The sequence below is a fragment of the Grus americana genome, chromosome 2 (genome assembly GCF_028858705.1).
Source record: "Grus americana isolate bGruAme1 chromosome 2, bGruAme1.mat, whole genome shotgun sequence".
NCBI lineage: Eukaryota > Metazoa > Chordata > Aves > Gruiformes > Gruidae > Grus > Grus americana.
Genome location: NC_072853.1, coordinates 149,904,681 through 149,918,109, shown reverse-complemented (window position 1 = coordinate 149,918,109; position 13,429 = coordinate 149,904,681). Strand labels below are relative to the sequence as shown.

Sequence of the window (13,429 nt, the reverse complement as noted above, 5' to 3'; positions counted from 1 at the left end):
TGAGAGCTTCATTTGGAATCGTGTGTGCCCTGGCGACAGCAAGGAGGACAGGCTGCTTTCTTGCAGTCCCCTTTTTGAACGCAGGCTGGGTTTGGGGGGACAGCCTCTCACTTTTAGCACTGAGCCCCTATCGCGGTAGGGTCTCATCCCGAAGTGGCTGCAGTCACCTCCACCAAAGCTGCCTCTTCAGAACTGTTTTGCAGTGAGAAACTCGGCTTTTTAATCACTAGCCTGTGCTGTTTCCTTCCATGCTCAAGGGATTTATTTACAGACTTGGTGATTTTTCTAAATACTCTCAAACATGTTCCTGGTGCTGAGCTACAGCCTGCACGCAGTCCTTCCCCACCTGCGTTAGACAACTTCGTTGCTGTACAAATAGGATGAGGAGGGAATGAACGCTGCCTGACTCCCAGTGGTCCCGGCAGCGGTGCCTCTGCAGCAGCTTATGTGCTGCCTGGGCCTGTGGTTGGTTTCCCGGTGGGTGCTGCAGCCCAGCACTGAGGGTGAGACACGGAAGTGCACAGAACGTGGTGGGTGCTGGAAGACGTGCACGTCACAGTGTAGCTCAGGCGACGAATGGGTGTTGTGTTCACTCCCTGATGGCAATTTCCATGTTCACCACCACAAGCAATAATTACCTGTCGAGTGTAGCGTTGCCTTACTGCCCACTGCACACCCAGAGACTGTGCAGGGGCCCTGGGTTATTTATACAACTACTGCCAGACTCTAAATTCTGACACGGAGAACGTGCTGCTGTAGCCCCTTGCCCAAAGAGCCTGCGAGAAGCAGCAGCTGGAGCCATGCCTGAGCTGCGCCAGTGGTGCGGTGTGTGCTGCCGCACTGCAGGGCAGAGAGGGACAGGGCCATGGCCGAGGGCTGCCGCCGGGGACCCTGCCTGGCTGCACAGTGCCTCGTGGGGGACAGCTCTCACAGAGTTACAGAGCATCAGGTATTAGCAAGTTACCAGTTTTCAGTAAGTATTGGCTCCCGGGGGATATCGGACTTAACAACAAAGCTCGGTTTGTCCATCGGTTGGCTTGAACTTGTATTTTGGCTGTGTGCTGTGAAGGAGAAGCACGGTGCCCAACCTCCTGGTGCGCCCTGTATCTGCTCTCTGTGTAGGGACATGCAACAGCCCCACGTGGTTAACAAAACACAGCGTTGGATCAGGCTCGTTCCCTGCAGAGCAAGGGAGTAACATACTCAACGCTTGACAAAGTAGAAGGCACCCTCGGAAAGTGTGTGCTCGGGTGTGAAGCTCTTAAGACGTTCTCCCCACCTAAATCAGCTGCTCCCAGACCAGGCTTTTCTGCGCCGCCTGGAAGGGGGCTGGCTTCACCCTGCTGGGTCGGTGCGAGCACCCGAACTGCGCCTGGCCTTCGCTCTGGAGCAGCCCAGCTTGTCCTGGGCTCTCGGCCCAACGCTGAAGCTGCTGCCTTCTGCCTGCACCCGCGGCCTTTGCTGCCGTGCCAGCGGAGGGGGGCACTCAGCACGGGTGCTGCTGGAACTGCGCTGTCTGTGGTGTTCATGAGGTATGAGGTAATGTTTACACTCTTTAATTGCTCCCACTGCAAGGAATGTACCGGCTGAGGGCTCAGCCTTGAAGTGATGCTTTTAAGAAATGTTCTGCTTCACCAGGAGGAAGGTGGAACAGATACCACCTTGTTCAATCAGTCAAAGGTTTAGGTGCTTTTCTTTTTGCTTTTTTTTAAAAAAATTTTTTCTTGCTAGTTTTCTAACCTGGAGCTCCAGCAATTAGCTTTTGTCCAGGTAAATTTGAAAGACCCCATTTTTAAATTAATACTTATGTATAGCTTTAATCTGGGGAAAATAAAGTCAGTTTTTCTCCTGATGGTTTAATGCTCTCAGGCAAACAGCTTAACAGCTAATTGAGACCATTATAAAAGTTACTAGTGACAAAACGCAAAAATATAAGCATGCAGCCCTTTATTTTTGTAAAGATCTTTGCTTATCATAGTTCTGTATATTACATTATGGTGTTATACAAATAATTTTATTTACAAAACCATGAGCTATGCAAGCTTCTTGCTTTTTTTCCTATTTGACCGATATCCATCTTTTTCAACCTGTCCCCATATATATTTTGAAAGCATGCATAAAAATTAACTTTGGTGTGGTAAAACTACTCTATGTGCCCAGCCACATACAGTATTTATTTATTTATATATATTTATAGATATGTACAAAAGTTTGCCAGTATACAGAACAGTACAGAAGTGTACATTTTAAAATCCACAATGCGATCCATTAATGGGTTACCAGGTCTCAGTAAAATAAAACTGAAGGAAAAGGGTGGATTTAGCTAAAAAAAAAAAAAGTAATCAGCAACTACCTAAATGTGTAAAACTATTTTTTTTTTCTTGGCTTGGCAAATTCTTAAATATAATCTGAATGGCAGTGCAATAGGTTGAGTTGCCTCATACACACTAAGACCAGTCTTGTTCTGTTTCTTGTGTAGAGGTTTACTGTCCAGCATACTACTTTCAAATGTACATTACAATAGTATCAAAATGTTTTGGCAAAAAGATCTTGAAAGGAACCATGACATCTGTTGACAAAAATAGAAATCTGTAACAAAGCTAAATAACACCAAAATAAAAGAAAAATATTTTAGTTTCAGTTTTACAGTTGTGTATAATCACACTTTAGTATATCTCTGTTCACTTCTAGTCCCCATAATGAAAAATAGCTTTATACAAAACAACTTACTAAATTTTTAACCATACATTTTCCCATGCTCAGGACACTGCTGCACACACGCACTCAAGTTCACTCACACACCTTCACACTTTTTTGTCAGAGGTGCTGCCTATAGGAAAGAAACGCTCTTCTATCATTACAACAGCAACAGAGTTTTACAAAAAAGCTTCACTCTAATCTGGTGTAGTAATTCGGTATTTAGCACATGATTAGTAGTAAGCCTCCAGCAATACAGCAAAATGTTTACGTTCCCTGGTTAAGATAGCGGCTGCAGATTCTTTGAAAATGAACAAAAAGCCTTGGTGAACTTGCCCGCGTGCTGTGCTTAGCCTTTAGGATGGCTCCTTGGCCGTGGATGGGGTGGACTTGCCGGCATTTCCGTTCTGTGCCTTGTAGCTGGTGAAGCTAGGTGTGTGGATTGTCCTGATGCTCTTCATACCTTGGTTCAGTGAGGTGGGGGAGGTAGAGGAGGGGGGGGAGGTAGAGGAGGAGGAAGGAGGGGGTGGCCGGCCGTTTTGAGTCTGTAGTGAGAAGGAGAGATGGTGACCTTTCCCTGGGTAAGTGGGGCTCTGAAACTTGGAGGAGCCATTAGAGACGGAGGGGATGAGGGAGGTAGAGTAAGTTATGCGACCTGTCTGAGGACCGAGAAGGTTAGAGGAAGGAATGGAGGATTTAGTAGGTGGATTAAGAGGGTTAGAGCTGTCACCGCTAGAAGCAGGTGCTGAGCTGCTTTTCCCAGAAGTGGGAGAAAAGGCTGGGATCTTAGAAGCAGGTAGGGTAGGGGAAGTAGCCTTATAGTCCCCACCAGCTTTCTTAGCACTTCCATTAGCCTGCAAATAAAGACGGCAGGAGACAGTTTGTCAGAAAGCCAGTAACATGATAAACCAACAGGACCTGGGAAAATAGCCCTACAGAGAATAAGAATTAACAGTTCGAGGCCTGAGCTAGGTCTTGCAGCTGTGGACTGGACCTGGTAGAACACCCAAAGTGCCCAACGAAGAATGCATAGAAAGAGAGAGAGCCAACAAAGCTTTCGTGAGAAGGCGCAGTCTATGGGTTACAGACCAGTCGCTACATCGGCCATGCTTCTGGGTTATTAATGTGTGAACAGACATGTCCGGCCGGAGAGTTAATGTGCATCTACTGCCATCTATTACACAGACAGGTTAGTGTCCAAGGCTTCCTGTAAAGACTCTGAACAGAAGCATTCCCAGCTCTCCTAAGGAACCGCCACATTTACCAAAGGGAAAGTAGTTGACATCTTAAAATTACAGCTGAATACCACAGTTTAAAAAAAAAACAAAACCAAACACGACCAACCAACAAACAAACAAACCCCCAAAAAAACAAAAAAGAAAAAAAAAAGCAGCAGGTGTTTTATTGCAGACATGCATGCACACAAGCATGGTAAGAAGATCAGTAGATACTGTCATGCCCCCAGGATCCAGGACGTCCAGTTAGACCTCACTTGAAAGTCAGGCATCCATTATTTGGTACAATCTCAGTCAGTTACTGGAATTTTTAAATAAACAAACAACACGAAATGTCCATCCAAACACCGGGTTTAGGGTAAAACTACCTGTCTGTATTGGCGTGGATCCTGCAGCTTGTGTTGTTTGCCTGCTTTCTCCATGCTTCCTTGTCTAGCTTTTGAAGCCATGGGGACTGGCATCCGGCTTGTCTGGGAGGCAGCGCTGGAGCCCTGCGGAAATGAGCGGAGGGGCAGGGAGGGGAGACAAGGAGGAGGTGTGATCAGCACCGGTGTGCTTGGAGAGTAGACTGCACACCATGCGCCAAAAAAAAAAAAAGCCACAGTACTACATGCAGGGAAAGTTCAGGAGCTTCACACCGCAGGTGTTAATTTCCAGAATCAAATGGAGAAAACTGCTCAGCTACTGATCAGCCTGGATTTCATGTCAGTGATGCTTATCATTTCACACAGCGGATTATTCGACCCAGCTCCCCTGCATTTGCCCATCACCAATCAGCAGCAAAGATTAAAAAAAAAACCAAACCCAATGGTCTATTAGCTGTTAGACACCTCGTGGGGAGCCCAAACAAGCCACCTGAAAGGAAGCAAACGAATCACAAGACCCTCTTGTTTAATGGTGATTATTGCAGATTTTAGAAAGCAGCTGGAGGTTTGATTTGTCGGACTAAGGTACCTTACGTGAAGTGGCTGGGACTGACGGAGGGGGCTCTACACCAGCAAGGCTCTCATCCAGCACTACAAGCTCTCGGGGTGGGGTCTCTGGTACTATCTGGGCAGAGAAGGGGACAGTGCTTCCCTCAGAGCTGTATGTGCTTTCAGGGACAGATTTTGGACTCATTTCACTGATGGTGTTTTCCAGCTGCTTTATAGTCTGCTCAAGGCTGTCTAGTGTTCGGTATGTACTCTGTCGAATTTCATCAGTCCTAGACAGGGACGCTGCAGCTCCAGGGGGTCCCTCTTGCTTCCCGGAAGGACTTTTGTCACTGTCCTCGGGCTGAGACCTGGTGATTTCAAATCTCTTTGCTTCCTTGTGCTGCTTCAGGGTCCCATCTTCCTCCTCTTCTTCATAGACCACAACCTGCAAGGTCTTCTTCCCAGTCTTCGTTCCTGTCCGTATTGCCTGCGTCAGAGCAGCCAGCTGCTTTTTAGGGAATTTGAACTTAAATTTTTTTTTTGAATCCTGCCTGCTTCCAAACTGATCAGCAGAGTCTGCGTTTGCTTCTGTGTTTAGCCCATAGATCTGGCGGAATTTGTTAAAATTCGTCTTTGTGCTTTCCTCCTCTGCAGGAGGTCTGGTTTCTACAGGGTCAGAGGAAGACTGAAGGTCAAATATGTACTGCTCCTTGAGACTGTGAGCCGCTGAATACTCTGTGATCGCTTTTCTGTCATTAACTACTGGTGGCTCTTCCCTCTGGCTCTCAGAGATCTCCTGTGCTTCGTTTTCTTCCTCCTCTTCTTCCTCTTCTATCTTTTCCTCTGTCATCATTTTCTCCAACTCCTCATCACATTCCTCAAAAATGGTAGAAAGCCGCTTATACGCTGACCTAATATCCATCGGTTCATCAAAAATGATGATGACGGGTTTTTTGTCCAGACACACCACTGGCTCTTCGCTGTCTGTGTTTTCTGGGATACCCTTCTCCGATGCCATGTCCTTCCTCGCATCAATGTTCACTGTTTGCACATCTCCGCCTTTCCGGCTGACTATATCATGAACTTCCCCACTTGAAAGGACCTGGACAGCTGTTTTAGTAATCATGAAGGCGATGTTTTCTGTGGGTGGGTTGTCTTCACTTGGAGAGCTAGCTGGAGAGTCTGTCTCTTCAATGCTGTTCACACTGTTAGTTCTGGACACTTTGGGTCTTAGCACAACCTGATTGTAGTTGACGGCAGAAGCTTCTTGCTCCTGTGAGGAAGATTGAGGCCCCGTAGCCTCCTGTGTGTGCCTCATGAGAGGGGCAACGCTGCTGATGGGGATATGCTTGCCCGTGGCCTGCAAGGCTTCACCCTGCGGCAGGCCCTGGCGAGCATCTCGTGAGAGTCCATAGTTTGGCTTTTGTTTTCCAGTTTCAACAGCTGGAAAATGAGATCCTAAAATATCTTGAGCCCCAATTCGTTTGTCATCCTCTGGCAAACTGACACCAGACAGGTTTGTGCTCATATTCTGGAGATTTTTCTTAGAATAGTCTCTACTGTCTACAAACAAACCCTTGCTAAATGTAGGACTGTCATTCATTGAAAAGCCAATTTTACTGTCAGCTGTGCTGGATGAATCAGAACCCAATTCTTCTTCAGTTTTCCCTTCCCTCTTCTCTTTAGGATGGTCACTATCTGTGGGAGATCCTGTTGTAGCCCCATACACCTAAGGGGGAAAGTTGGATTACTTAGTTATTCAGGGCTGTTACCTTTACAGGACTTTTTTTTTTTTTTTCCCCCAAATAAATCATCATATTCTCAGGGGAACTGCAGACCTCGTGAACTCACCACTGTTTACTGCTGCAGAGGCATGTCTGAAGTTGTCATCTGATTCCTGTCTGTCTTTGGGGCAAAATTCCAAATTCTGGCAGAACAGCGCATGACGTTACTGCTCTGTGCTATGCATGCGGTTGTTACCTAGGGCTCCTGTCTTAACAAGGCCTCCAGAATATGCAAAAGCACGCTAATTACCTTCTTTCCAACATGGAAAAAGATTCACAGTATCTGATTAAGTTCTGCTGGGACACATCAAAGGGAGCCTGATGTGGAAGGGCTGACAGCAGAGCGCTGCGGCTTCCTAGCTCACCGGAGAGCCAAATGCCAGAGTCTGGCTAGCTTTGAAAGGAAGTTTTGTACCGGTAAAAGCTGATTTTCAAATTACAACATTTTGCTGCTTCTAATGTTGCTCACACCCGAGCAGCGCTGTTCCGTCACAGTTAATATGATCAGTCTGAGCATTTCTAAATCCTTGCTGCAGCTTAAAAGTATTCCTTCAAAATTACTAGGGGCACCCTGAAGCACCCATGGAAGTACAGAATAAAACACTGAGCTACATTCATTTATAGAAGCAACTCCAAACAGCACACAGAGAGGCCATCCACTAGCTCAAAAGTAGTAATATTCCCAGCACTGCAAATTTAAGGGGGCTTTTTTCTTTTATTTTCAAATGAGGTGCCCTGGAGATGCTGGTTCATAATACAAGGCTTTTCTTTGGGGCTTGGTTTGGTAAGTACTGGTGAGAGCTTAGGATAAAGACCTGAAGAGACACTGTGCCTACAAACGAGCAAGAGAGAAAACTACACTCAAAAGATGCCTTGCCAAGAGGGAAGTGAATCTGGCCTCGAGTGCCTGAAGGCAGTGAACCAAAGGCGGTACTGCTGACATTGCTTAAGACTAGAAGCTGACTCCTAACACATCAGGACAGATTATACTTATATGAGCATCAAGACGTGCAGAAGATCAGTCAGGAGAGTCACTCTCCCACCTCAGATGAGTGACGGTACAGAAATCCACAGGTTGGCTAGTGCATGTAGTCCCCATGCACGCAGAGGTTCACAAGGTATAGTTTCTATGTCCCATGCGATATTTTCTTATATACTGTCTGAGGATTTTACACAGAAAAACTTTACACACAAAACACAGGAGCGAGAAAGCGGTAGACCAGAGTCACAGTTCATTTCTACAAAGGCTTACTAGCAGTAACAAGGCTGTGCAGCTGCTCCACGGACACTTTGACATCCCTCGTATTTCTAAGTAAGGAGGAGCTATGACGCAAACCAGCCACAGCCAGCGAGGCATCAGTGGGCAGGCTGACACTGTCTGTGCTTTGTGCTGAGAGCAGGTATCAGAACAAGACCCCAGGGCTTGTGATCACCTCAGGCCCGGACTTGCTAAGTGGTAAGTGCCTTCTGGTCCTGCTACACACCAGAGCTCCCAGAATTAGGCCAGGCCGTTTAATGGCGCTTGTTGCCCGTGGCTCTGCTGACTCAGTGACTGTGTTCCTATTTCTCTCCCTCTTTTTTTAGCAAGTTTCACTGCTTGTTCCAAGCATCGGTGCAACATCTCGTGGTGTCATTATACAATACATCTCATTTTAGGAACTGCTGCCTTCCTACTAAAAAATTAAACCACAACAACATTCATTTCCTTTATGAATTTCTCATGACCATAAGGCTCCATATTTAAAGCAAATAAACACAACCCCAAATCTCATTAACCTTAATTTCCTGAACTCTGTCTTATTCCAATAAATAGCAGCTTATGGCAATTATTCGGCAGCACCTTTCAAAGAAAAATTTGTGCTACAGGATGTGCAGTTTCTTGAGTGGTGACCCAGGTTTTCATGTAACAATACAATGATCTCATTCTGACACCAGCAGTAATGAGGACAAATAGAGATACGTTCACTTTGTTTTTTCCTCCGTAACACTGTCTGATGCTCCACAACAAAGCTTTTTTTTTTTTTTTTCCCTTTTGCTCATACCCATGAAATTGTACCCTCACCCAGCCAGGTGTTTGCAGCTTTACACTAGAACTGCTCTTTGCGCAGCTCAAAGCCAAGTTCTTATGTACAATGCCCTGACCTGGCAGCAGTACCTTCTGGGGGACGTATGGATTCTGATGCTAATAATATATCAGACACCACCATCTAGGTGTCGCCTTGTGCTTTACAGCTGCAGTGCCCTATGCAGATGCAGCTCACTATGGTTAGGGCAGTTGGGTTCTTCTCTGCCTTGGCAACCTGGCAAAGTCATTTTCTCTCTCCCTGCCTCAGTTTCTGTTAAATTAAGTTGAAGTGCAATGTCTCCCATAAAATCCTTGGGGAGCTGTTCATGATGCTACATCAGAAAAGGTATTACTGCTATTTCCAATTTGCATACACAAACAAAACGCATGAGAAAGTTGAAATGGTGCATTCAAGAGCTGTGTTTTCTTCCCCACGGTATCTCCCTTCATTGCAAACTGGCATTTGGCTGACAAGTTGTTGTGCCTGCATGACTCCCTAAACCCAGCAATGATTCAATTCCTTATTCTTAAAAAAGAGGTCTGCAAAGGCAGAAATATTTGTCCTTTTAGTCATCCTACACATTGGCTGCCCACTAAGACCACTTAACTCAGCTGGCAACCTCAGTCCAGACACAGCTGTGAAATTCACCCTGATTTGGCTGTGGCCCCAAACATGGGGCACCTCTTCTGAGTCCCATGACTGAAGAGTGAATCTTGAGCATTAACTTTCAGAGTCAGGGCAAATTCAGCCCATCCACCTTGACTCTATCTTCCAGTAAACTGAATGGGATTTCCGAATATCTAATGACTATTTCTGGGACCAACAAATGAACCAAAATAAAGCAGAAATTCTCTAAAGTGGCTCTCGAGACTTAGAGGAACCACTAATCCTCATGACAAGAACAAGGCTTAGGAGAGATGCTTCACCATCCATTGCCAGAACAGCATTGGAAGGGTGTTCTGAGGAGTATGAGCATCTCTTTGGTGGAAACTGATGGATGCTCTTTTAATTTTGATTTCACAGAATCATAAAACTTTATGCAACCCTTGTATAATTCCTAATGAGACACATAATGCAGATTGATATAATGTTCCATATGAGCGTTTCTGAGTCATGCTAAGATAAGAGGAAGGAAACCACTGGGCAGTGGTGGGAGGGGGTTAGACAGAACAAGATACAAGATATAAGATTAGTTTCGAAGGAAAGAAGGTTATGCCAAGACTGGGTGGCATGTTTACAAACGCCACTTGTTACCTTCTTTTCCTTGTGATGCATTAAAGTCCCAGGCCTTATGTCTTTAACATGTGTATCATTTCTGGACTGTTCAGCATGACTGTTTGAGTTTACATCCATAAAAGAGCACTTCTGGAAAGCCTAGGAAATAAATACTGCAGGTTATCAGGAGACCAGGACCTTTTACACAGAAATGTCTGGAGGTGACCAACTACAAAGAGAACATTTGTTTTGAACGTTCACAGCTCAACAATATTATCTACTAGCTCATGAGATAATAGAGTTTTTTGGGGGTTTTTTTTTTTTTTTTAGACTATCAGACTAAGAGAAATAGGGCATCCCCTCCAGTCTGCCAAGACTGTACTCTAACTCATCATGCTGACCTCAACGTTCCCTGCAGGGAGATGAATTTGATTTCTATTTTTACAGATGGGAAGACAAAGGCACACAGAGGTGCTGCAAGCTATCCAAACTTCAGTAGTAAGCCCATGACAAACTTCAGGCTTGTGACAGTACCTACTTCCTAGTGACTGATAATCATGCAAGAGCTACGTAACTCCACTTGTCACCACACAAACTGTTAGTATAAGTTTAGACTTGGAGACGTGTCTTTGCCACAGGCCTCACTAATGCTCCAGATGGTGACAGTCCCAACATACGGGCTTCGGGACTACTGGCCTCCCACCATGTGTACCCCAGGGCATGGCCTGGACTTTTCAGCCATTTCCTTTTTCTTGCCATTTCCTTTGGGTTTCTCTGTCCAAATGGGTCCCAGATCTGGAGGAGCAGAACTATCACTGTGCCGTGCTGGCTGCCAAGTGTGCATCACTGCAGGCTTCTAATGGTACGGTCTGCCTTCAGTGAGATGTACAGGCAGGACATCTCTGCCAGCCAGAGGAATGAGGGAGGAGTGCTTACAGGACTCACACTGTGACACGTGAGAAGATTATATTCTTATGCCATATATTAGGGAAATTATTTAATTCCTGGCACCTATCATGAAATTAATAGCCCTGATTACAGATTAGAATCAGGCCTGTTCTTTAAATATTGTACTCATATATATTGCATGTTGATGTAAAAATCAGAAAAGTAACAATAATGAAAAAATCCAGTGCAAAAATCAGGGTGTAAGAGTTTCTTTTGGTTTTCTGTTGCATCTTATTTGTATGGATATATAGACCAGACTACCTAAGATGACATGGAAGTATTAGAAAAAGTAGTCTCACTCCTCATAATACAGGGTATGGACTTTCCCCAGCTTACCCACTTGTGAGACCAGTGATGTGTTTTTGAGTTAGGCATACCAGCCACAAAGGCATCTTCAAAGTCCTTCAGATTTTAAGTGACAAAGAATCGACTATTATTTCCCTTAGTAATTTGCTTATTTACCACCTTTGCTCCGAAATAACTATAACAGCGTCCAAATACAGTTTGTGCTACAGCAGCTGATTATTATTATGCCTTTTTCTGCTAGATTATAAAAAGGTACTTCCCATGAAAGTACCTCCACGTTGTACTGGTCTCTTTTGAACCTTCATATTCTTAACAGCCTTTTCAAATGCGGGACACATGGATACTTAATCGTGGATGCAGCAGCACAGTGCTGAGCTCACTGATCCTGTACACAGAAATAGAAACACTCCCTCTTCTCACATCTACACCCAAAGCAGACACTAACTTTGTGGCAACAGCACTGCTCTGGGAGCTCCTGTCAATGTGTTACTGCAAGTCCTGTTTCTTTCCAAGACATGTAGTTGTGGTCTGCTCTATATTTTGTCGTTCTTCATGTGGACTTTATATTGCAGTGAATGTATTATGACCATTAAGTGATTGCTATCATCTCCCTGCTCTCATACGTCACTAATTTAAATTTAGCTGATTTAAACAGTAAGGATTTTAAATGTCTTTCCAGCCTGCTGATGAAAATACAGAGTGACACTGGGTCTGTAGCTGATCCCTATGGGACCTGACTATAAACACCTGCATCAAGAGCAGCACTTTTAGAGCCACACAGCTCTCAGTCATCCTATGATAGGGGTTTTTTGTCTACTCTATGGTGCCAGATTTTTATCAGAATGTTGTATGGTGTTTGATCAAATAATTTACAAAAATGTTTATAGGTATACAATTCAGTTTAAGCAAACCTGTTACCTGATCAAAGAGTGTTGTTTGCTTTGACAGATCTGCGTTCCATTACATCGTGTTTACTAGCATAACTGTTTAGGTCTGTACTTTAGTTCTTCACTGATTGAATCCCATACCTGATTTTCCATTATTCTGCCTGTGACTCATATCAGACTAATGAGCCTGTAGCTCCTGGATCAAGCAGTTTGCCCTTTCTAAAACATGATATTCTGACAACCCTCTAAAATGTACCTGTTATTTTGGTATTTGTTTAAAATGAGCATTGCTTGTCCCCCAAACTAGCATTTAAACACTCATTCCCTGTTCAGCTACCATGTCTATTTTTCCTCCTTAGCTCCCCTCAGCCCCCCTTTCCAGCCTTAACCTCCATTTCATTGTCATCAGTTGCAAGGCAGCCGGGTTGCTTTCCTGGAGAGAGGAGACAATGTGATGGTTTCACTGTCCCCAGCTCTCCTGTCGCACTAGCCATTAGCATGCACACAGAGGACAAGGGTAAACCACTGCAGGTAAACCTGCAAACCAGCTGTCTGAAGCGCTGGTGGGTGAGAGTTGAGCAGGGTGCACCCATCACATGTAACAGTTGCTGCTTAACATCCACATCTCCTGTGCTGCAAACACTCCCTGGGCAGCACCAAACCCACCTTTCAGCAGGTGGACAGCAGGATCATGTCATGTTGTGACGAGTGCTCTGAAACACCCCAACATCAGAAGTTACAGCCAGTTAAACTGATCCACATCTCCTGTCCTCATATGGGCATGGAAGAGGACAGAGGGTGCCCCTGGGAAGCTGGCGCTCGCTGATGATAGCTGGAATAGTTGGCTTTTTCTGCTGTCACCGAACTAAACCACCCCATGTCCTATCAAGTGAAGGACCAGCAAGAGAACACTAGTCCTGTGCCACTGGCAGAGTAACGTACCAATTACACAACAGGGAACAGCAAATGTTTCAAAAACTCTGGGAAACACTGGACTGTGGCACAGAACAAGTGAGCGCAGCCTGCCAAGAGCAGACCCCGTATTCTCTGTTTCCACCAACGTTAACACAAATGACAGGCTCTCAGTACCTTGCTGCCCTGCTACTAAGTCAGAAACGCTAGGCCGGGGACAACCGCACCAAATGCACACCAATATTTTACTTGTCCCATCTACATGTGTAAGATTCTCCAGTGGCAACCACTGCATTCTTGACCACTCTCTCAGCTCCAGACGTCTTGAACAAAATTTGGGTGGTACTTATGAAATGTGTACCACCCAGTGCAACAGAGTGGGATCGGGTGAGACTGGCAGACCTACTTTCCTTCGCTTTCTGAGCTAGAAGCTGTGCCGAGGCCCTAGAAGTGAGATTGGGCACA

At 45.3% G+C, this 13,429-nt stretch overlaps 1 protein-coding gene across 13 annotated transcripts in view; it reads right to left on the bottom strand.

Annotated features, from left to right (window-relative positions):
• Nucleotides 1-1,946: 1,946 nt before the first annotated feature.
• The window catches only part of KIAA1217 (KIAA1217 ortholog), a 376,038-nt gene continuing 364,555 nt past the window's right edge, over nucleotides 1,947-13,429 (bottom strand). For 10 of the 13 annotated variants that reach the window (XM_054816856.1, XM_054816859.1, XM_054816857.1 and 7 more), the window contains 4 exons: nucleotides 9,951-10,070; nucleotides 4,887-6,575; nucleotides 4,301-4,423; nucleotides 1,947-3,551 (listed from right to left, as the gene is read on the bottom strand). In XM_054816856.1, the coding sequence (XP_054672831.1) occupies nucleotides 3,054-3,551; nucleotides 4,301-4,423; nucleotides 4,887-6,575; nucleotides 9,951-10,070 (2,430 nt within the window). In that variant the 3' untranslated portion in view covers nucleotides 1,947-3,053. The remainder of the gene's footprint in view (nucleotides 3,552-4,300; nucleotides 4,424-4,886; nucleotides 6,576-9,950; nucleotides 10,071-13,429) is intronic. The other 3 variants (XM_054816867.1, XM_054816868.1, XM_054816860.1) reach the window with 2 other exon arrangements.